Source organism: Amphiura filiformis, chromosome 3 (assembly GCF_039555335.1).
Source record: "Amphiura filiformis chromosome 3, Afil_fr2py, whole genome shotgun sequence".
NCBI lineage: Eukaryota > Metazoa > Echinodermata > Ophiuroidea > Amphilepidida > Amphiuridae > Amphiura > Amphiura filiformis.
In genome coordinates this window covers 34,773,367-34,797,927 of record NC_092630.1, presented here as the reverse complement: position 1 = coordinate 34,797,927, position 24,561 = coordinate 34,773,367, and the positions used below count along the sequence as shown (strand labels likewise).

Here is a 24,561-nt window from a genome sequence, read left to right as displayed (position 1 = left end):
GTCCATACTTGGCGCTATCCGCATTATAGGGTGATGACAAGAATTGCTCGTCAGTTATATTGTAGTCCTCTAGCCCGATTGGTTCCAAACACGTAAAATCGACTGAAAAAAAGCAACATTATCAAACCCAATCCTTTATGGCGCAACACAAGATGGTGCAACCTTCAGATCATCAGTTGAAACCCGCTGCCATGAATTGAATAATACTTATGAACTGATCATTTCACTTTCTTGTTAAGCTGTTTTAACCTCTGTTTATTATTCTACCTTTGTTCTTCAACCTAATCGTGGTCTTACTTTGACAGCCCAGCAATTCAAACCGCATACTGATATTTCCATGCCATTCAATAGGTACAATTCGAATGTACTGTGCTGTAATCGCTTCTTGAAATGTATTTGTGACCGGTGTATCACGATCGAAACTTCCAGGAAATACCTGCAACATATGAAATGAGTATATTGACTTATTGGATTCGTCGGACATGTCGAAACGGGTCACAATAATGCAAATATTTTGACTTAATATTGCATTGACTATTGCTGTTGACGACGTAGTTTTAATATCCTGTGTCTTTTATGCCGTTGTTGATCAGCATCAAGTAATAGGCCTAAAAAGAAGAATAAAAGACTTTAGGGTAAGGATGCTTAGGGATCATGTTAGAATATGTATGAATAAATGGACGAGAGTCTGAAATGAAATATTTTATTTCAAAATCATAGTGAAATAGATTTTACGATGCGTTATAAGTTACGATGGATCTTTAAGCCTTACGAAGTGTCGTAAATATTAGTGATATGGCCCAGGTATACTTGCGCGGGTTATTTTAATCTCATAAACGGTATTTGTCGAGAGTATGGTTCTTTCAGACCCGCCTTGTATTCGTCATTTTCAAATTATCAAGTGATTATCCCTACTGTATCCTTACCTTGTTGTTTCCATCACCATCTTTCACAAAGAGCCAGTTGACGTTATCTAAGCTATGCTGGACTTGAAATCTCGTCACCCACTTATCAGTACTTGGATTGCCTTGAACAATTACTCCAGTAATTGAAATTTGACGCAGCAGACTAGTCTGAATCCATTGATTTTGGTCGTCAAATTCGGCAACCCAAGCTCCATGAGATTTCGGTGATTCTGGTTGATGGTTAAGGCGAGCCCTAGTGGCACTAGTGTCATTGTTTAGTTTGGATGATGCAGTTAATTGACTGTCGGTAATGTTACCAGCTTCTACGCCTAAGGGGTCCACACAGGGAAGTTTTTCACCTGCAGACGAAAAAATTGCATGGTTGTTTGCTTATAATGGTTTTGAAATTTTGTCATGTTAAAATTTCTTGGAAAAATATCGATCGCAATTTCTAGGATACGCTCACTGGTTATTTAACCTATGCCAAAACCATTTAAAGACCCTGAAAGTGAACAATTATATTACAATGACAAAATCAGTTACAATTTCATTATTGCTCACCAATGCTACATTGAAAATCTAACACCTTCAACCACTCAAGAGTGAAAATATCAATAACAATACCTATTCTATCACGTATATTATTGGACAGCAAACACAAGCCCTACACTTGGTTTCAGAGAAGAACGGCAGTCCCTTGTGTTTCCTTCAAGGGCGCCGATCTGCGCTAACGTATTCAGTCAATCAGATAATCGGTCTATTACTATGATTGTCAGACGATTGAATCAGCCAGTCAGAATCCTACATCCGTGTTTACACTGTGCACACCCTCAAAATGTAAACAAATGCCGTTCTTCTCTGACAGACACTCTAGACGATAACGTGTAAAACGCTCTTATAAATCAAGCCAGGAAATTTCCTATCATCATAAGGACAATATGAACCAACGATGTTTACCTGTGCAGCCAAGAAGTTCCAGTCGTAGTACGATGGCACCAAACCATTCAAGTGGCTGGATTCTTATGTACTTTGCGATTACCTCCTCATGAAACAAGTGTATCGCTGGAGTGGTTCGATCCCAGCACCCTTCAAAGGTCTAAGAAGATGTTAAACATGGTGTTTATAAATAAAATAACAATTCTCTTAGCTGGTGCTTATTTAAATGTAAGTAATTCTTCATCGAATATAGAAACTTTTATTTCTTGCTGATGTCAATGCGTCTGGTCCGAGTCTGACATCACACCTGATAGCCCGATGATATTGCATGAACAAGACGAACCCAAAGTAACGCCCATGACGAACTACACGTTACGAGGGGTAATTAAATGTTGTCACGCAAAATTATTTGGGCCTTGTTTATTAAATTGTATTGGGAATGATTCAATTCAAGTAAGTACCGAGATTAAGGATTACAAAATGATAACATATCCAGAGAAAGGAATATGTGTTCAATAGATTCTATACTTACTTCAATAGTAAAGTTACTATCCACTACAGCGTTCCATTCTTTTCCATCCAGGCTAAACATGACATGATATCTGTTCACCCATTGGTCAGCATTCGGATTCCCTTGCAAGATGACGCCAGTTACTGGTGTGCTACGATGCAAATCGATCTCAAGCCATTGGTTTCGATCAGTAACACCAGCTGTCCAAGTTTTTGGAGAATTTAAGCGAGCCTGGTATGGATATACGTTGTCTTCGGAACTCGATGCAGATATTTGAGCGTCGACGATTGTGTCGTTTTCGATTCCAAGGTTGTCATTGCAGGGCAAAACAGGTACTGTGAAGATAGATATGATATTCTTCAAATCATAATTTTCGTACAATATGGGGCCTGTTCTACCCAGCACTACACAATGAAGTCACATTACTTTAAACTATGAAGAACGTTAACCTTTCTTCTTGATCATGTTAATAGTTAGTACGTGTTTTAGGGTTGATAAAATTAATACAATATCATTGATAAATTTACATTCTATCAACAATTATAATGCTTAATGTGACTGGTTTGTTTTGTACCATCAGCAGTCCAGGCAGAATACGTGCTCTTCAGGTTTTGTTCAGGACTCTTGCATTTAACAAAATGTACGCCATTGAACAGTGATTAGTTTATTTAATGCTACCCCCTCATGCAAATCGAATCGATAGACTGATGACCAATCTCTTACAATTATTTACGGACAGATCACACGAACCACATCCTAGACCAGGTGACACTAAACCTAACTTTTCACTCCCCTTCAGTACTTAAGTTGCAGGAGATAAATAAAAACTTCGTACTTTCTTTTTTCTCAGCTTTCTAGTATGGTACATTTTGATCAATGCATTTTGTGGATAAAAAAATGCCTAATATTGAGATTGACTTACGTTGACATCCCAAAATCTCCAAACGAAGACTGATATGACTATTCCATTCCACAGGTATGATGCGCACATATTGGGCTTCGACAAGAGAGTGGAAGAGATGAACAGCATGTGTGTCTCTATCCCAACTACCTTCAAAGACCTATGATAAACATTCGTGAAAGTGCAATGACTTGCATTGATAAAAGCGCGTTCGGTCTATATAGTGACCTGTTGACGTGTTGTGTTCTTGAAGATGACACTTGACCTCGAGTAGTCCTCTTCACCCAGGTGTACAAATGGGTTGGGAAAGTAAGCACTCTAGTTGTGTGGATGATATGCGACCCACTGGACACGCAACATTATACACAGATATCGCTCTCAATCGCTAAATGAAAACCTGAGCGCAAGAAGACCGTAAGTCCTCTTGGCCCCTCACCATGTATACACTAAAGTTACGTATAGTTTCTTAGGGTTTTATAATGTTTAATACATGTTCCAGGGTGACAATATCATGAAAGGTTGTGAAAGACTTGTTTTGGCTCCTGAACATGTATAAAACATTACCAAACTATACGAAACTATACGCAACTTTAGTGTATACATGTTGAGGGGCCAAGTGGACTTGCGCTCAGGTCTTCAAATGAAAGAGATGCACAAAACAGTGTGACCACCACATGTACCTTTCATCTTTACATTGATGAATTGGTTACAGGGAGCACATTGTAGTTCAGACTTTGTACTTCTATTGATTCCAAGATACAAGCCATGCCGTAAGAATTCCGAGGTCATGCCAGTTAAAATAAGTCCTTGACTTGCCATAAAAACCCTATAGCATATTGTTAGGCGACAAGTATAGGTGTAGATAATGTTACTTTGTCAAAACCCACTGGGTACACCTTGTACAATTATTTTTCAGTACATGCCCCTGGGTTGTGCAGACCCTTTCCATAAGAACTGTGTTAACCATGTTGCTTGTGATCTACGTGAGTCAGATGATATGTAAATGATGTAAGTAAATATGGCAAGTTACAATTTCCCATAAGCAATGCGCCTTACTGCTGGGACTCTAACAAAGGTGGATGAATAGGATATAAAATCGAACATTCGCTATAATACACCCGCCTTGATCACAGTCCCTCCGTAAGGCGCATGGTGTATGGGACATCGCAACCACTTTAATATTCTATTTGTACCCACCTCATCGGCTCCATGCTCGTCTGTAACATATTCCCAAAGAGAACCATCCAAACTTGAAGAAACTTTATACCTCGTAACCCATTCATTTTTATCTTGCCTTCCTTGCATTATCACACCCCCAATCCGTGTTTGGCGATACAAACTTATTTGAAGCCATTGGTTAGAATCAACCATATCAGCAACCCAGCCTCCTTTGGTAATATTCGGTGTGCTTTGAAAGTTAAGACGGCCATAGCGCGCGGATGTCTCGCCACTTGATGCAGATAATTGTCCATCTACAATGCGACCATCTTCAAGTCCTAAAACGGCTGCAGAAAGATCTTCTAGGCATTCTAAAGTTGGAACTAAATAAAGCAATAAAAATGTTAGCATTGCCGTATAAAGTTTAGTGAACTTTGCCAAACAAGTTGGACACTAACCGGGAACAGCGAACTGCTATTTTCTATCAGGCATCTGTGATTTGCTTTCCAAATTTCAAATTTGACAGGGGACCACTTTTGCATTACTGACATATAAGATATGATGTGTTGGTAGTCACGAAAACCTTTGACCACTTCACCTATTATAACCTTCCATACCTGAACAGTGTAACCTGATGCCGAAGGTAAGTGTAACCTGATGCCGAAGGTAAGTGTAACCTGATGTCAAAGGTAAGTGTAACCTGATGCCGAAGGTAAGTGTAACCTGATGTCAAAGGTAAGTGTAACCTGATGTCAAAGGTAAGTGTAACCTGATGCCGAAGGTAAGTGTAACCTGATGTCAAAGGTAAGTGTAACCTGATGCCGAAGGTAAGTGTAACCTGATGCCGAAGGTAAGTGTAACCTGATGTCGAAGGTAAGTGTAACCTGATGTCGAAGGTAAGTGTAACTTGATGTCAAAGGTAAGTGTAACCTGATGTCAAAGGTAAGTGTAACCTGATGCCGAAGGTAAGTGTAACCTGATGTCGAAAGTAAGTGTAACCTGATGCCGAAGGTAAGTGTAACCTGATGTCAAAGGTAAGTATAACCTGATGTCAAAGGTAAGTGTAACCTGATGTCAAAGGTAAGTGTAACCTGATGCCGAAGGTAAGTGTAACCTGATGTCAAAGGTAAGTGTAACCTGATGTCAAAGGTAAGTGTAACCTGATGCCGAAGGTAAGTGTAACCTGATGTCGAAGGTAAGTGTAACCTGATGCCGAAGGTAAGTGTGACCTGATGCCGAAGATAAATGTAACCTGATGTCGAAGGTAAGTGTAACCTGATGTAGAAGGTAAGTGTAACCTGATGTCAAAGGTAAATGTAACCTGATGTCAAAGGTAAGTGTAACCTGATGCCGAAGGTAAGTGTAACCTGATGCCGAAGGTAAGTGTAACCTGATGTCGAAGGTAAGTGTAACCTAATGCCGAAGGTAAGTGTAACCTGATGTCAAAGGTAAGTGTAACCTGATGTCGCTGATGCCGAAGGTAAGTGTAACCTGATGTCGAAGGTAAGTGTAACCTGATGCCGAAAGTAAGTGTAACCTGATGCCCTGATGTCGAAGGTAAGTGTAACCTGATGCCGAAGGTAAGCGACTTTGCAACCTGATGTCGAAGATAAGTTTAATCTGATGTCACAGGTAAGTGACCTTGGAACTTGATGGCGAAGGTAAGTGATCTTCGGGTGGTCGATCTCCACCCCATAAGCTCCTAGCCTTACCATTATTAATACTTTTCATGGTGTTACATATTTATATTCCATGTTGTTAAATATTATATACACACACTTAATTGCTTGATATTATTATTTATGGCTTTATCAGTGAGTCGTATGCATGGTCAAGAGAATACATTCCTATGTCTCTGTTTATGGTTTGGTCACCCCCTCTGCGAATCCATATTGTTTCCTGGATCATTCTGTCATTGATTCCTATCTGTTTTGCCCACATAAGTTTTGTAACTACTTCGCATGTCTCGTTGCTGGGATCCTTTTTATCTATGGGGTGGACAAGTAAAGCTCTTTAAACATGTTAAAGTGTTGTGGGGTTTCATGACGGTAGCTATCCGGTGTTTCCAAAAGATGCGTTGAAGTTTCTGTGAAAGCCCTACTATGTATGGAATGACGACCATTGCTTTAGATGGATCGCTGCCTGATTTGTTTGGTTTTGATGCCCTTCTTGTTTTGTTTTGCATTTGTTGTGTAACCTTTTTAATTGTCTATTTTGGGTAGCCGCCGTTTGCAAGGGCTCTTATTATTCTTTCTTCCTCTTCCTTTTTGTCTTCGTCTTCGGTCACTATGTTGTACATTCTGTTTAAGAGTGTCTAATAGTGTCTGAGAATGTTCTCGTATTACGCCGAGTTTCTGATGTAACGGATGCTGTAAGGTAAATTTCAATTATTGATCTGTGTGGGTCTTTTACGGTTAACCAATAATTTGATGGCTCAATCTTGTAGGACGATCAGGGTATCAAGTTCATCCTAGGTGATCTTTATGTTCCCGGTGTGATCTATTGTATTGGGGTGTTCACTCAACTGTTCGGTGGTACCCTTTTGGATGATTTCAAGGACATCGTCAACATAACGGCGCAACGATTCGGTTTATAATCTAGTGGTGCGCTGGCATGGCCTGTTCTACCAAACACTCATGTAAATATTGGCGATAATAGCACCTACTGGGCTTCCTATATCTGTCCCAAAGCATTGACGACATATGCTGCCACGGATAGAGAAGTATGTAGTTGTCACAGTAAAACCTAGCAATTCAATGACGTCTTCTATGCTAAGATTTGTGCGTGTCGAGATACTTTCGTCTTGATGACATCTAACGCTTTTTCAACCGGTGTCTTCGTAAAAAGTGACACAACATCATGTACAATAAACATGCCCCATCCTTCGATGCAATGCCAGTCAGCTCATCTGTAAAATATTTTGAGTTGGTCACGTGGTAGCTCGTGGTGCTCAGTTTTTCACGCAATTGGTGCAAGGGTCTCTGCCAAGGCCTTTGAAGTTTTATAACTTACACTACCGATGCAATGTGCAATATACAATAGGTCGTATTGGAATTGGAATTTATTCTCTTAACCATACGACTCACTGATTAAGCACACATCACATCGTGGGAACGAGACTACCAGTTCTCGCGGAAGATGCAGTGTGCCTGGACAGCGCCTGGGAACAAGCTGGCATACCCTGCTATTGAAAGCTAAGAAGTGAGTAAAAACTTTGCATTTGTCTATCAAAATATCCCACAAATGCAACTCTTCAATGTTTTATATTAATATATTAAAAGTTCCATATTCAAGCTACATACTAGCATTTTAAGGAGACTGGGTTAAATATTTAGTACTTACCTAATAGTCCCAACAGTTCAATCTGAAAAGTTGCTGTATACAAGCCTTCCCATTCAACTGGACGAATTCGGATATATTGTGCCAAGATAGGGCCATAGAACAGATGAGTGGCAAGTTGATTATGGATCCAATTCCCTTCAAAAATCTGAAAGTACCGTGAAGTTTTTGTTCAATATGTTGGTGTTTGAAAAATGTATTTATTAATAACGGGGTGGATAGGACTCTTGTCAAATCTGATTGTGAACTAATTAAAGTCTTATTCAGATTCCCTTTTACAAATTAAGCGTACTGCTAGCCGTCCAGCGCGTATTATTTGCACAAGGTCCAATGCACACGCTTGGCGTCGCGCGCGTATACGCGATGGTTAAGCTGTCAAATGAAATCTGAATAAGACTTTATACAGATTATGGCTTTCTCTCGTGGTGTTCAAGAAGAACTGGAAAACATATCTCTATTAAATGCGTTTTAAATTGTTTGATGACTCTTACGTTTGCGCTTTATTTTTGTATGCCTTATGCTTTCCTTATCCAATTTTGATAATGATTTTTAATTAGTATGATATACAGATGGGTGATTCACTTTGGACTGCTTTCTCTGTGTTTTTATTCGTCTGGCCGACGTTTGTTGCTGAAGTCTTGCGGCCTTCAGTTGACATTTTATTGCTCAGAATAAATTAATATTATAAGCATACCTCTGTGTATCCGTTTTCATCGGTGACGTTTTCCCACGACACACCGTCCAAACAGACATCCACCCTGTATCGTGACGTATAATAGTTGCTTGAAGGTCGACCTAAGGTAACTACACCAGTAACGTTAGTTTGTCGCCACAAACTAATCTGAAACCATGGCTTCAAATCCCCTGATCCAGCGGTCCAGTAACCAAGATTAAGACGTCCAGCTGAAGTTACACTACCAGAGCTATACGTTATTTGGTTGTCAGTTATTAACTTGCTCTCCATGCCCAGAGGATCGGTGATCATATCAGGTACTAATAGCATGAGAAATAAAAGTAATTTAATATTGAAAAGATCATGAAACTATTAGGATGCATATCAGCAACACGGCGTTAATTATTCTTAGATTCTACATGTAACAATACAACGCACAGTAGGTATTTTATAGGGTCATCAAAGCCAGTCGATTGGTTATACAAAGGTGACGTCATATTGTCCCACATCGTCCAATATATTGTTTGCCCTGTGTATTTTACGTTGTACCGCAATGAGAATGTAAACATGGCCATCGTTCTGCCGACTGCATGACCATCGTTTTGTCGATTGGTTGCTGCTGAACGTGATTTAAACACAAGCACTTGTTATTTGTGTGATTATGTACCGTATTAATTTTGTACCAAATGAATAATGTACATTAAGTTTAAGGAGATTGAAATTTGCTAATGTAGCTTACGTCATGCGCGTATTTTTTTGGGGGGGCTTTGGGGGCGCCAGCCCCCCGGGGTCAAAGTAGGGGCGGCAAAAACGAAGGGGCGACAAAAAGAAGGGCGGCAAAAAGAAGAAGGGGCGGCAAAAGAATTAGTAAAGAAAAAAGGGCTGAAAATTCTTTTTTTTTTTTTTTGCTCTTCACTTTTTCAAACCACCGAAAAAAAAATTGGGTCAACCTTTTCGGGCTGTTGAGGAAGGGCCGGCAAAATGTGATATTCTTCAGCCCCCCGGGATAGGAGCGACCATGGTACGCCACTGTACGTCCTACGGCTTCTGCATGTTTTATCAAAGTGATGAATGCCTGCTTCTTCCAAACGCACCACTGGATCCAGTAATTGACATGACCGGACTTAATATAAAGTATAGGTCTAATATCTGGTGACTTCAAGTGGATCCTATGGTGCGTTCGGAGGAGGCAGTCTTTTCGAAAATACCTATGGATGGTGATCATTTTGATACAGCCTATATTCTTGTAAAAATCACTGCCGTGACGTACCTGATATCAAAGTAACTTAAAGGCCCGGTCACACTGTGACGAAATATGTCAAAATGTTACTTTTTAAGATTTATTTTGCTTTTGTATCATACTTTTAAGGATTATGATACAATTTACCAAGAACACTGTTAAATGTAAATAAAATTCGGAGAAAAGAAGCAATGAATACACAGCGCGGGGAGTAACAAAGTCAACAGGCAATCATATATGTATTTGAAAAGCAATTTTATATGAAAAACATTTTCTGTCTTCATTTCTCTACTTACATCTGCATCCAAGAAATTCGAATCTAACTGCGATGTAAGTAAGCCATGTGATCGGTATTATACGCACAAATTGGCCCAGAATAGCAGTATAGAAGTAATGCGTTACAGGTGTTTTTCTGTCCCAACTTCCTTCAAATATCTTCAATAAGAATATTGTCACGAGTGCAATGTCCAGGGTGAAAGAAAGCAAAGGGAATCATGTATAGTCAAAATTATTATTATTATTATTATTATTATTATTATTATTATTATTATTATTATTATTATTATCATTATTATTATTATTATTAATCTACCTTACACAGAGTGGGCTGGCATTCAAATTTTAGATGTCTCTTGGACAAACATTAAAATTTGGTATCGCTATAAAATGTGTCATAAAAACAAAACGGCACATGCTAATTCCTTGATTTTTTCACACATGATCTCAAATGGATATGTTATGTATAAAATGTTTTTAAACCTAAAAGGTTCAACTTAAGGTTCTTAAGGGACTGTTGCGTTATTGACCCGCAGAATTTTCCGGGTCGGACGATCAAGGTAGACTAATACATAATCGGGCCGTGTTCTTTACATCATCGTCCCCTTGAATCACTGAAGAATGAAAAGGTCATTCATAAACCAGATAATTGAGATGAGCGTCACGACCGCCCGCCGTGAGAATCGATCTTGTAAATTGCCGGTACTCGATGCTATTGTTATAATTGGTAATAACTTCTCAAAACCACTTATCACAACACAAAAGGAAGCTGACCGCATGTAATAGCATTTCGCTGTCAATGTTTGATTTAAAAAAAAATAATAAGGGTAATTAATTTGCTTTTGAAAGTTATTTATTTTAAATTTTACACAATCTAAACAAAAATAAAGTTTTATTAATTCTATAGTCAAAAAGTCAAAAGTAGAGAAAAAAAACCCCTTCAGCAGTATTGACATATTTTCTTAAGAACTATTCGATCTGTTTGGAAAATAGTAGGCCTATATGTTTTTAATTTTGGCTAAAAAACTAGTAGGCCTACACGCAAATTAATAACTCAAAATGTATACTGGTAGCACGCACTATATTTTGGATCTGAGCCAAATCAGCAGTGGTGTAGCCAGGGGGAGCCGGAGGTATATAACCCCCCAGAAAATTTTCAGGGATAAAATGGGAACAGCAAAAGAGAAAAATGTCGTTAAAATTACTAAAAACGGGATGAGAAAAGTGACAAATGGGACGAATATTTGGCTGTTTTACTTCATTCTAAAAGGCTGGCTTCACTGTTGCAAATCAGGCTCTCGAATCACAACCAAGTAATATAAAAACACGATTTTCTTAAACATGTTAAAGCGCATGCTACTTTTAAATAAAATTATTTTTCCTCATAGCTCAACCCAGGGGCTCAACGATGCAATATTAAAATTAAAGTTTAAAATGTCATATAGGCCTACATCTGAGTCTATTATCTGATTTAAACTATAACAGATTTATTATAATGAAATATAAACTAGGCCTAAACGAAAGCAAAATTAAAATTCAATATGACCCTAAAGATAAATAAATAAATATGTCAAAATAAAAATGAATTAATAAATAAAAAAAACAAGAAACGGCTTAAATATTGAAATGAAAAATGGATATGATAGATGAATATTAATTAAATAAATAAACAAATAAATATAAAGAGTTAAACAAGCAAATAAATATATAAATGGTCAGATATTGAGATGGATATATTCATGCAAATATGAACGCAAACGTGCTTAATAAATGCATTATACGCATTACCGTCAAAAGAGATAACATGTTTGCATCCAGTTCTTTTACGTCAAAACTTACAGATAAAACTGTAAATTTTTGGAACAAAATTAAAGCTTTTTCAATGAAATAAAAAGTATGCTTATACAGCTAAAACATGTTTAACCTTGTCTTGCTTGTTGCGAAAGTTTAATAGAATAAATGTTTATATAGCTTGGGCAGGATCGTCCATAAAGCATGATAGGTATAGGCATATTATAATACTTCTCGTGATTTAAATGTTGTATTATTTTATTTATTATAAATTAAGGAAATATATAGTAATTTAAGACGGTTTAATCAGGAATCGTTTCTCTAAATCAATAACATGGTTTATAAAAACTAGTCCAGTACTCCAGTTACGATCAATGTAATCGGTGACCAAACTAATTGACCACTTCAGCAAAGCACTTGAAATTGGCCACCGCAAATTGCTGTTTGAATACACGATCGATCTCAGGGTCATCATGGTCATGCTTCTTCCGTCCCGGTCTTTGAATTTCATCGGGTAGCTAAGCTTGTTTCGTCCCGGGTCGTCCCGGGCAGGTCTTTCGGGTCAATAACGCAACAGTCCCTAAATAAAAATGGATTCTGTTTTGACTCACCCTGTATAAACACGTATAGTCGAAGCATACTGATGAGTAGGATGTTTAGGGATAATAGTTCTAACGTATAGTTATAGCAGGTGTTCTGCGGGTGTTATCTAACAATTCATCGTATCAGATGGTCTGTGGCTATTTTGTTCTGGTTCAATCAGGAAGCATACTTATGCCTCAAATTTAAGTTAATATAAAACAACTAGCATCGATAACAATAACGCCAAAGAAACTTAATCTGTGTGTCTTACCTCTTCTACACCTGTTCCATCCCTCACAAAATCAAAGTCAACATTATCTAAGCTGAAATCCACTTTGTATGTTTTCAACCAATATTCATCAGCAGGTTCATCGGATTCTGGCCCCTGCACTATTACGCCGGTGACCCAAACTTGCCGATAGAAGTTCACTCCTATGTATTGGTTTGTATTTTGAGAAGAAGGACTCCACGCGCGGTAAGTAGACATTAAACGACTGTTTATTCGATCCCATCCGCTTCGTGTAGAATAGACCATTATTTGAGTATCAGTTATCATTTTGTTCTCGACTCCCATGGCGTCTGTGCATGGTAACTCTGGACCTAAAGAAGGAGAATTCACACCAGTGACCTAGCCAGGTTATCGGAACAGGGAAAAGGGAGCTCAAACTTGCGAATGTACCGATGTACCGACAAAATCATGACACCTTACCAGCTCTTACCGCTCCCTTCTGTAGCCTTTTCGTAGCGTAATTGAAAAAGGCCGAAAGGAAGAAGCGCATCGCAGATTTTGGCAAATTTTGTTCATATTGACTGTCGGTACACATTGCCTCGGGACCGTTTAAATTTTGGCGCGCCGAAATACAGCCTATCAGAATTATTATTTTAGCGGGCTGAAATAATTGTGGCCATCTTTGTCATAATTAAAACAATTTTCCGCGAAAACAATAATTTCACCGCGTTGAATTCAGAATCTCGACGCGTCAATATCAATTTCACCGCCGAGAAATTCAGAATTTTGCCGCGACATAATTTTATGCAAATAATTGAACAATAGGCCTACTGGCTTTAAGCAAACGAAAGATATCTGTTAGGCTAAAACAAAGTATTTTATAAGAAGTTGTACTTCCGTTCATGGTAATTAGCCACTGGTGTATTAGACTGAAGGAAAATCTCAAATATGTTCTTGATTAAAAGTTGGTACTTGAGGTATCTTCTAACTATTTTCGATTTGCTGAATCCATAATAGGTGGACAACCAAACGAGTCTATTTTAATTGAGTCTATGATCCTCAAATGACCCCAAAAATGATCCCACGGGGTTATATTAAAATAAAGTCGTTTGTGCGCATACAACCTGTGGGTGTGGACTTGTAAGCCAGAAGGGTCAAAAGTCAATTTTCAAGTTTTACAGGGGTAAAAAATTAAAATGGCTCCGATTTTCATAAAATTTGGACTACGGTAAATTGTAAATAAGTTTCCACTATTTGTGATGTAATAGTTACTACTCCACATTCCAGACAAATACAGCACTAATTTTTTGGAATTAAAAAAATATTATCCTGTTTTGCCAAATGAAACATAGCTAAATCCTAATCCTTTAGTTAGTCCTAACTGGCAATAAAAGTCAAATTTTAATATTTGGTCAATTTTTGGAAATAAGGGCCAAAAACATGCGTTTTTAGGGTGTTTTTCGTGTGCTGTGACAATCAAGCCTAAAGACTTGTATCAAGACTAATTTCAGTTTATGCAGATTAATTTTTGGGAAAGACATGTTTCAATCTGATAACCGATAATTTAATAAAAGTGAAAATTATAGCAAACTTTTGGCATATAGTCAAGATTTTGAATGCTTAGACTTGTTCCAAGTCTTTGATTTTTGTGACTCGATTGTCAGAAAATATGCCGAAAATGCATGTTTTTTTTTCTTTTATTGCCAGTTAGGACTAACTAAAGGATTATGATTGAGCTATGTTTCATTTGGCAAAACTTGATAATATTTTTTTTAATCCCAAAAAATTAGTGCTGTATTTTTCTGGAATAGGGAGTAAGGTAGAACTGATTAAATAGGACAATTACGATAATAACCTGTATAGACATAACTTCTTTGCCACGTAACAATTCTTAAACACTTGAGAAAGTTCCGACAGTCTTATTGGTTCTAAGCCTTCTGATATGAGTCCTTCATACACTCCATCCAATAGATAGTGAGAACCAATCAGAGCAGTAAATTACTAGCCTTGCATGAATATTGTATAATTGCACGGGCCCGCACGCGAGTAGTATGCACAGTGCTTCCGGACGCGTTCGTTTTGTTACGGGTTGATGCATTTTGCCAACATTTTAGTGACAATTTTGTTATAAAAATAACAAAAATAGGCTAATAAATCGGTATGTTTTTAGCCGTGCCGTGCTCTATCGTCTCATGTAGTGTGAAAGTTATCATCCAAGAATAAAATTCCAGGCTATTGTTTGGAGTGAACCTTTTGCAAATTTCTGACTACATGTAGATTAGATCTACATCAAGAATGATGATGATTTACGAGTGTATCGTCCAAATGCATGTAAATCTGACCAAGAGACATAAAGGGTTAATCAGCCTATGCATAAGTTTCCAAAAACATTCAATGGTTTAAAAAAAAACAATACGAAAAACTAATCAAACACTCAAAACAAAATGGCGCAATATACCGGTACCATTTATGTGGTTTATACGTACCTGGGCATCCTAGAAGTTCTAGCCTCATGCTGATGTTACCATGCCATTCTGTTGGACGTATTCGTACGTATTGAGCTACGATTGGTTCCGCAAAATTATGGCTCACAACTGTGATTCTATCACCGTTTCCATCGAAAATCTTTTTGTAAAATAAAATGAAAAATGCTGAGTTAAAATGAGTTTCAGACTTGATTTTTTTATACGAAAAAGGTCCGCGATGTCAGCGGGAAATGAGGACTATTATGTTCCGAATAAGTGCAATAGTGGCAATTTTGGTACTGAAATTTGAGTAAATTGCAGGACTAATGTAAATTTTATATAAGCGCAGTGATTTATAGTGTACTACACAAAGGCACAACGCCTAGACGTTGATACACAAAGCTCAGCACACTTTAAAATGTTGCCGCTGACCACTACAATTCAGGGACTTTGCTGCTTCAAGAGCGCACACCCTAGACATTCCACAAATAACCCTTGCAACCAGGATTTTTGACCCCAGTTTTGTACGGGTTACAACGAGACAATCAGCAGTAAGTTCTTTGTCCAGTGGAATTTCAAGCTAACTCGGTTTTTTTTCACGAGAGCGTACTAGGCACCGCCAGGGTTCGAACCCGCAACCTCTCGAACCATAGTTGAAAGCCTTATCGATTGAGCTATAATCGCGTGATTACGGATGTCAAGGTTATTTATCTACAAATTGGAAGAGACGTGTAAAGCAGCATTTGTGTCGATTTCATTCAAGTTATCTCAGAGATGAGCGCGGTTTGGTTAGATTTTTATCATTAAAAACAAACATCACCATTTTTCTTGGGCATTAATTACTGTTAGGACAGTCATCTAAACTGATACTATTGAGCTATCTATTTATTTTACTCTATTCATATATTTATTCATTTTTAATTGGTGCAGTAACTAACCTTTTCGCCTCCTGTCTCATTAAAGATACGAATATCCCAAATGTCATTTCCTAAACTCCCTTCAACTTTAAATTTAGTCACCCACTGGTCAGCATTTGGATTTCCTTGAATCTGAACACCCGTAATGTTGATCTGACGATAAAGACTTATTTTCAACCATTGATTCAGATCATCCACATCGGCTACCCACGCTCCCTGGTTATTAAGTCGAGCTTGAGTGGCATCGGCTCTTGTAGCAGAATTATTTAGATCACCGTGTTCGCTTGACGCGGCTAAACGGCTGTCAATGATATCCCCTGTCTCAAGTCCTAATGTATCGTTGCAAGCTGCAGAGCATGCTATAAAACAGAGCAGAACATGGAGAAACTAAGAATGTATTATCTTTTTGAGACCATTTTGGCAAAATCGGAGAATGTTGTCAAACGGTTAATCACAGGCAGGTCACACTAACCTTCTCCTAACTTCTTATGACCTGAGGAATGTATTGATGTAGTTTGAGCAAGTTGATAATTTACCTAATATGAACTTTGACCCCTGTTTAAAATGGGTGCATATGTCCATATTTTGGGGGATATTCTAAAATCTATATAAATAAAAGGAAGTCGCTAAATCTTGTCCAGAAGCAGGCTCCGAGATGCTTTCACAAACTATTCAATCACTATGGAAATAACAAAAAAACGCACCTGCGCGTACATGGTTTCACGCGCATTGCGGCGCATGGTATGGGCGCACTTAATGTTGGCTTACCGCGCGTAGGCCTACGTATGTGTATGTGACCGGCCATAGACATTGTTTGTCTGGGTACGTGACTGACTGCTTCTCTGAGACAGTGGCGGATCCAGGAATTTGGGAAGGGGTGGGGCACACTCGGAAGTTTTTTGCCGCCACCTTTTTGAATGGCCACGAAGCACCATTGTGTCTCGCGCCGTGCAGCCGGTTGTGTCCCCTCAGAATTGGAAACTTGGTCAAAGCAAAGGCCTTCATTAGGTGTAAGCTGATGAAATGGGGGGGGGGGTCATTGGGTGACAGATTTGCAAAAAAAAGTCCACTTTACAGAGGAATGTTAAAATGTAGCCAACAGAGTCGTGCAACTGTTCCGTATAGCCCGAAAAGGTTAAATATTAGGGGTGGATGAGCCCACTTTAGTGGAACTTGAAAGTCCACATTTTGGAAATTCTGCGGCCCCCACAAATAAATCCTGGCTATAATGTAGGCCTAGCTATTAACAACACAGAATCGCTTAAAATATTTTGCTGCAACTTTTAAACATGTTGCTTACATGTTTTATACCATTATAACCTGAAATTGAAACGTTTTCTAGCAACCTCTTCTAACATTAATGTTTTATGTTTGTTTGGATAAAGTTAAAATCAACCATTTTGTCACGAGCTGTTTCAAAAGAAATCTGAGGGATTGAGTGAGTAACAACATTATCACAGGTCTGGATATTTACTTAAAGTTTAGCTTCTTTAATATGACAGGAGTTAACATGATTTATGATTATCAAGCTAACATGATCATTACTATACTGGATGAATAATCTACAGATTCTACACCAAGACACCATGATAATTATCATCACCGTTGACCCATGTTTACTAACCACTCCCGTTTACTAACCGCTCCCGTTTACTCAAAGCGCGGGTCTCCCGCTAGTGAATCATATTTTAATTCAGTCGTTATGTCTTGTCAAGAATACTCGCAAAGAAAGCGCGCGCGTCGACACAAAACGCGGCGGTACGCTTGAAGATCCACAATGCAATGATCGCGCGATAATGCCATCGCGTACTGCACGTGCGCGAACTATGAACATGTAGGCGGTTTCGATGTTCGTGACGGCTTCTTTAATTTAAAACTACGGGGATGTCCTCGCAAAATAAAAGTAATTTTCTGGAAAAAAACAGTTTTACTTATATACAGGGCCGTCGCTAGAGGGGGGATGGGGGTGTGACCCCGGGGGGTTTGACACCCCAATACACAATTTTTGTCGGCAAAAATGGACTTTTGTCGTCAAAACCATGTGATTGCCGGCAAATGTAGTTAAAGCTTTGTGATTGTCGGCAAATTGCAAATCATATAAAAGATTATTGTGTTACGAAATGTTACGTAATAGACCTATTGTTACGCAATAGACATATTGTTACGTAATAGACCTATTGTTAATGTTATAGTAGTTACTAATGAAAAAAATTAAAAAAACATTTGACCCTCTCCCCCCACCCACCACCACCCCCCTCGCCCCTCCACCCACACTTTTTAGATTCTTGAGCGCCGTCCTGGCTAACCAAATTGGGTCTACAATTCACAAAATATTTCCGTCGGCAAAACATGCTGTACACCCCTGGAATCATATTGGTCTATCGACGCCTCTACATGAACTGAATAATAGGATTTTGTCTTTTGCCTATCCAATATCGTGTCATAATGGATGAGCTGGTCAATATCTTTAATGCCATCCAGGTGTTCTACAAGGACTCCAATAGTGCCGTTATGGTAGATGGAAGTATCTCAGAGGCTTTCCAAGTAACAACTGGAGTGCTTCAGGGTGATGTGTTGGCACCATTCCTGTTCATTATCCTGGTGGACTACCTCCTGAAGAAATCAACTTTTGGAATTGATGCTGGAATTGTTACCTACCCACGCTGAATGACCTGGATTTTGCTGATGATATTACCCTGTTGGAATCTTCTATAGCCCGGGACCAGTCACAGCTTACTAGGACTGCAACAGCAGCAGCAGATCTAGGCCTTGTCATCAGCGCGCCTAAGACAGAATATATGACTGCAAACTGTAACACCCAGCCAGCACTTGAAGTCTATGGTAGTACCATCAACCATGTCACATACTTCAAGTACTTGGGTTCCAAGATGGGTTCTAGTGTTGGAGACCTAAAAGAAGAAAAGCACTAGCCTGGGCCGCTTTCTGGAAACTGGAACGCGTTTGGAGAAGCCCATCCCTGCCAATCAGAACAAAAATCAAGCTGTTTGAGACAACCTGTGTCACTATCCTTCTGTACGGGTGCGAGTCATGGGTAATCACCAAGGACATGGAAAACAAGATCAATGCCTTTGCAACATCTTGCTACAGAGTCATGTTAAACATCAAGCGTGTGGATCGGATCCCAAATGAAACCATCTACAATCTGACCAACACCATACACCACTCCACTGGTTGCCAGAGTCAAGATTCATCAACTCAAATTTCTCGGCCATATACTGCGTCTTGAAGATGACGAGCCTGTGAAAGAATATGCCCTTTATATTCCACCACATGGAAAGAGGAAACCGGGACGGCCGCGGACACTGTACTTACAGTATGTACAGAACCTCCTGGGAGATACTGAAGGTATGCTACAGGCAAACAAAATTGTTTCGCTTGCCCAAGATCGCAATAGTTGGAGAAAGCTTGTAGTCGCCTGCTCCGCAGCCGACTAATGATGATGATGATGATGATGATGATGATGATGATGATGATGATGATGATGATGATGATGATGATGATGATGATGATGATGATGATGATGATGATGATGATGATGAGTTGCACCGGCATCCACTACTCAAAATATTGGTCATCCCGTTCCATTACGACACGAATTTGGATGAGCAAATGACAAAATCGAAGTGAAGACTCTGTCCCCTTTAATTTTGTTACCCTACCTGACTATTAAGCATTTACTAAAAGTCTAATAGTGAAAAGGTGACATTTTTTTAGGTCATTATGGAAAAGTAATGATCCATTAGCCTATAAATGATTCATGTTGCCGCATTCAAATTCAAGCAAGTAATTATAAGTAACTGTAATTATAACAACCATATAATTATACTGCTAGGTCCATTTCCGCCTCATACTAATGCATATCCATTGTTTAAGTTAACAATACGATTTTTGAGACTAGCTGATAATGATTTATTACTTCCTTATTAAAAAGAAACATTTTACTCATTACAAACGGGTTTTATTGTTGGAAACTAGTATTTTGGGTCAAATTTTGCCCTCAAAAATAGCACACAAATGTCCATAATGATCTCTAAAATAGTCCAAATTAACTTTTTCTTTAAAATTCTATGTAGAGACACGGTCATTTGTTTAAAATAACGGGAGAGTGTCAAACCTATGTACGCATAGACTTCAAAAATGTCAATCAAAATATTGTTTTGTAATTTTGGGAATGAGACCTTATTTTATAAGCTAATTTGTATAATAAAGCTTTCATCAGCCACTTACTAGATTTTTCCATACACTTAATAACACTACCAAGATCAACACTAGTAATTTTAATGTCAGTTTTTAAATTATTTTTGGTATTTCTTGCCAATGCCAAATAATGTGAATTATGTCTAAATAGCTTTTATTCTGCATATGTGACTGGACACGACGAATCAGCCGTAAAGTCGGTCCCGGTCAATTTTGTTTTATTCCGTGTTTAGAAAATATATATCATAAGCTTTAAAATGGCATATCATTTGACTTCAAACGATATCCAGAAGCGGGGTTATGGTTTGTTGAACTCTGCTCCTTCAACAAAATGGTACCTTTTTTTAGTTCTATACATGTGTCTCTGTTTCCACATTGCTGGTAATAAATATCAAACAGTCATAGTTGGCGGTCATGTCAAACCATCCCCAATGTCCTCTCATTGTTAATTGTTGGTTATACAGACCTAGACATACCTACCACTACTTGAGCAGGATTTAGCAAACAAAGACTAGAGTTATTTAAGGATTCTATTAGGTATATCACCTCAAAAATAATCGCAGCAGAAACACGTTATTGAATGTTCCTACATTATTGAGCTTTATTAAAGCATCAAAAATCAAAAAACAGAATTGAAATCGGTCAATGCATTGTGATGTAGTGTCAATTTAAAGATGCTCGTAGATGGAATGAAATCCTGCCACAAATGGCTGTAATGACAAAATCGGCACATTTCGAGATTTTGAAGGTTTATTTGGACGCTTGCTTGAAAAAGCAGCGTTAATTTAAATATCACATGTTAAATGCCTATCTTTCCTGACTTCGTTATAGAAAACAAAATTAAAAAAATCTATCATTGAATAATTATAATAAATTAACCAAATATACTATTTTAGCAATTTCGCCCAATCTGCAGACAAATTAACTCTCAAAAAATGACTAAGTTCAGCTAATTAATATGCAAAATTGATGCCAATAGAAAACCGTACATGATATAAAGGTGCGGTTTTTTTTGCACACATATGTATACAAAGTTCTTTCAATTGATAACAAAAAATACACAAAATGTATTTAATTATGCAAATTAGGTAATTACAGTTAATTATGTATTATTATGCAAATTAGGCATGAGTAATTTTGGTGTTTTTTTTTTTCAATATTTAATGAACGTCTGTTCATTCATCATAAATTTTTTAAGAATGATCCTTTATGAGGTTGAATAAATGAACTGCGGTTAATTATCTAAAAACAATACAAAAAATAATAAGTTTGACATTTTGACGGTGTCTGGAATATAATTTTCATTTTTACTGTAAACATGGTATGTGTTACCATTACTCAAAGCCAAGTCCGAAAAGTAAAAATAAAAATTCAGTTGCAATGAGACCTTAAATTAACATTTTGTCATCACGATTAACATGGGAGGACAATCGGTAAATGGAACAGCTATTTTACTGTACCGCGTATACAAAAGTAGTATGGCCTTGGACACACACAATGGCTTAGAGCTATTGTGGTTTGGAAAATTACTCCCTAAAAATATCATTGATTAATGTTTTGCTTCAACTAGTTTTAGGGAAGTGCTTCATTCGTTGTCTACGGAAATAATTTACATGCTAAGAAAGATTAGTATTTCAGCTAAATGGCGGTAGGTCCCTTTACTTCAATAGGCCTATATTTACTGATTTATGAGCGATCTTCAAAAATCCATAAAAACAGGCAGTAGTTCTGAAACAAAACAATTTTTAATTTTGGGGGACCCGATGGTAGCCTCGGGAAGGCTTCACACACCATATATTAAAAATTCAAACAATTTGGATAAATGAAGCATATGAAGAAATTCATTTATCGACATGGATGTTTTCTAAAATTGGCCAAATTTGAAGCGCGCCCTTTTCAATTCACTGTTATGCTTGCATGCACAGTGTAGCAGAATTATTGTGCAGCCACTGTGACATACCTAATTCTATAGAAATAGGTAGAAGCTTATTATCCTTTTCAGCAATAGGATTATTGATTGGTTTAAACGGTGTTCAAATGAGAAACTTTTGTCGAACCAAATTGAGGTACTTATGAATATGACCTTCACGCACATACACTGTAACTCAGAATACAATTTGCCGATTTTACGGCGCATTCGTAGTGTACGGCCACATATTAAAATAGCATGTGTAACCATAAAGTAATGCTAAACTATAGACTTGTAAATCTATTTTTATTTTCTTTCATGTATCTTATAAAGCAATATTGTAATATTTCCATAAGAAAAGCAAAATAGAATTGTATTTCGTGTAAATCCTACCTTATAATTTTGACCGAACATATGAGACAAAGCAAAGAAATCGCTATTTAGTTCTAGGGCACATATCGCCAATGCATGTTACTCTGTCGATCCTTACTGTTGTCGGTCTTTTTGTTTAAATGGTGTGATCAAAAACGTAGTGATTTGTGGTTACTACACCTGGAGTGTATGTACAATCCTATGGGGCATTGTTATACCCATTTCTGCTTTTTCATATCAGAACCGCTGCAGCAGTGCTACTAAAAAATTGGAAACGTATTGTTTTAATGGTAGGCCTCAATCTAAAATAGAAAACAGGACATGAAAAATTGGACCGCGCCTCTTTATTTATAAAAGAAAACGTATATCGAGCTGCCCAGCGGAGGTAATCGAATTCGGGAATATCAGGTATCTTAATGGCTTATAGGTTTGGGGTTTTGATTTAGGTTCCGTTGTTGATTGATTATTGACTACCCGAATATCGAGTATTGATCATTCGAATATCAATCAATCGATCAATTATCGACAACCAATTGGGTCCAAAACATTTGGGACAAAATGCACATGAAAACAACAGCTATAGAGAGGTCAAGCAGCTTCAGACGCTTATCAGAAAGAAAATATTTACGTATTAATGATTGAACAAGATTTGGACACGATCTGTAATCTTTTGGCTCATAACTTGCTCAATTTCCTATGTTTAAAGTTAATGGTTTCCTTCTTCAATTGAGAGCAAAGAAGAAGAAGAAGAAGAAAAAGAAGAAGAAGAAGGAAGAAGAAGAAGAAGAAGAAGAAGAAAAGAAGAAGAAGAAGAAGAAGAAGAAGAAGAAGAAGAAGAAGAAGAAGAAGAAGAAGAAGAAGAAGAAGAAGAAGAAGAAGAAGAAGAAGAAGAAGAAGAAGAAGAAGAAGAAGAAGAAGAAGAAAAGAAAAGAAAAGAAAAGATGAAGAAGAAGAAGAAGAAGAAAGAAATAGAAAAAGAAAAGAAAAAGAAAAAGATGAAGAAGAAGAAGAAGACGAAGAAGACGAAGAAGACGAAGAAGAAGAAAGAAATAGAAAAAGAAAAAGAAAAAGAAAAAGAAGAAGGGTGTTTCACATAGAAGTGGAAGTAGCACCAACATCGATTCCAAATTGAAGTGCTTTATTTTCTTTCCTCCTATCTAGAAGTATCATAATTTTTAATTAACATCTACTATTATACATGTATCTTTACAATGAGAGATAAAACAATCTGATGAACAGTTTTACTTACCTCCTGCTATTACCAAAATAAGAATAACACTCCCCATATTCGAACACTTCTATCCACAATCTCCCCTCACATCCATGATTTATGAAGTTCCTACTTCCTTATTATCCACATATAAATGCGAAGGAAGAATATATGTTGCTCGCCCGTATCGCCACCAATTGTTATCTGATGGTTTCAAACCAAGCCCACCCAGATATAACGTTTTGATGATATTCCTGCCAGCCTAACGAGATCACTAGACGATGAATTCGGATTAATATGGATCTGTGTAATCTGCATGCGTGGATAAAGGAAACCTTGAAGGCAGTTAATAATCTGGTGAGTCGGATCGGGCAAATGAAGACATTTCCTGCGCCTTGGAATAAAGTATTACGTTGCGCTTAACCAATATGAGCTAATATGACCACTTCTGCGTACATCAAAAGCAGTCCAGTTGGAACTGGGATAATAGCGTCATGTGCATATACCTGCTATCGGAACAAATGAACATGAATGCTAAGATTGATTGTTCCTTTATAATACTAGAACAATACCACTAATCGAAGCCTGGGTCCTGGTGTTTTGAGTAGTTCCGTTAATATGTCTGTGTCATTAATCATCCCGTTTATGAAAAGATCTCTTATTAATCGTAATAATTTTGAATAAATTCTACACACTCGCGCACGTAAATTGTTAAATTGGATCCATTTGCAATGAGTCAAACAGTTAGACACAGTTATATGAAATGGCTGTGCACTGCATTCCATTATAGTGTGTGAACTCCGGGGTGGACAGTACCACTTGAGGGAACTGCGCATTTACCATAGGTATATACTGTAGTTGACATCATGGGCTACACAGAAATGCCTGATACCAATTGAACCGAAGTAGCTTTAGGAGGGGAAAAGTCA

General features: G+C 37.8%; 1 protein-coding gene across 1 annotated transcript; it reads right to left on the bottom strand.

Annotated features, from left to right (window-relative positions):
* Positions 1-244: 244 nt before the first annotated feature.
* On the bottom strand, positions 245-23,708 carry LOC140147209 (uncharacterized). Its single transcript, XM_072168990.1, has 11 exons — positions 23,672-23,708; positions 15,945-16,282; positions 15,028-15,166; positions 8,445-8,743; positions 7,754-7,898; positions 4,451-4,794; positions 3,275-3,413; positions 2,374-2,687; positions 1,863-2,001; positions 927-1,264; positions 245-436 (listed from the first exon to the last, which is right to left on the bottom strand). Exons 1-11 carry the CDS (start codon positions 23,706-23,708, stop codon positions 245-247), a joined length of 2,424 nt encoding a protein of 807 aa, XP_072025091.1.
* Positions 23,709-24,561: the final 853 nt, after the last annotated feature.

Bases quoted from the DNA above. Each gene is read 5' to 3' on its own strand.
- LOC140147209 (XM_072168990.1), bottom strand. From the start codon at position 23,708: ATGGGGAGTGTTATTCTTATTTTGGTAATAGCAGGAG. The intron at 1,265-1,862 runs GTAAACATCGTT...TTTCGTCTGCAG, and splicing joins GGAACTTCTTGGCTGCACAG to GTGAAAAACTTCCCTGTGTG. The intron at 437-926 runs GTAAGGATACAG...CATATGTTGCAG, and splicing joins ATGGTGATGGAAACAACAAG to GTATTTCCTGGAAGTTTCGA.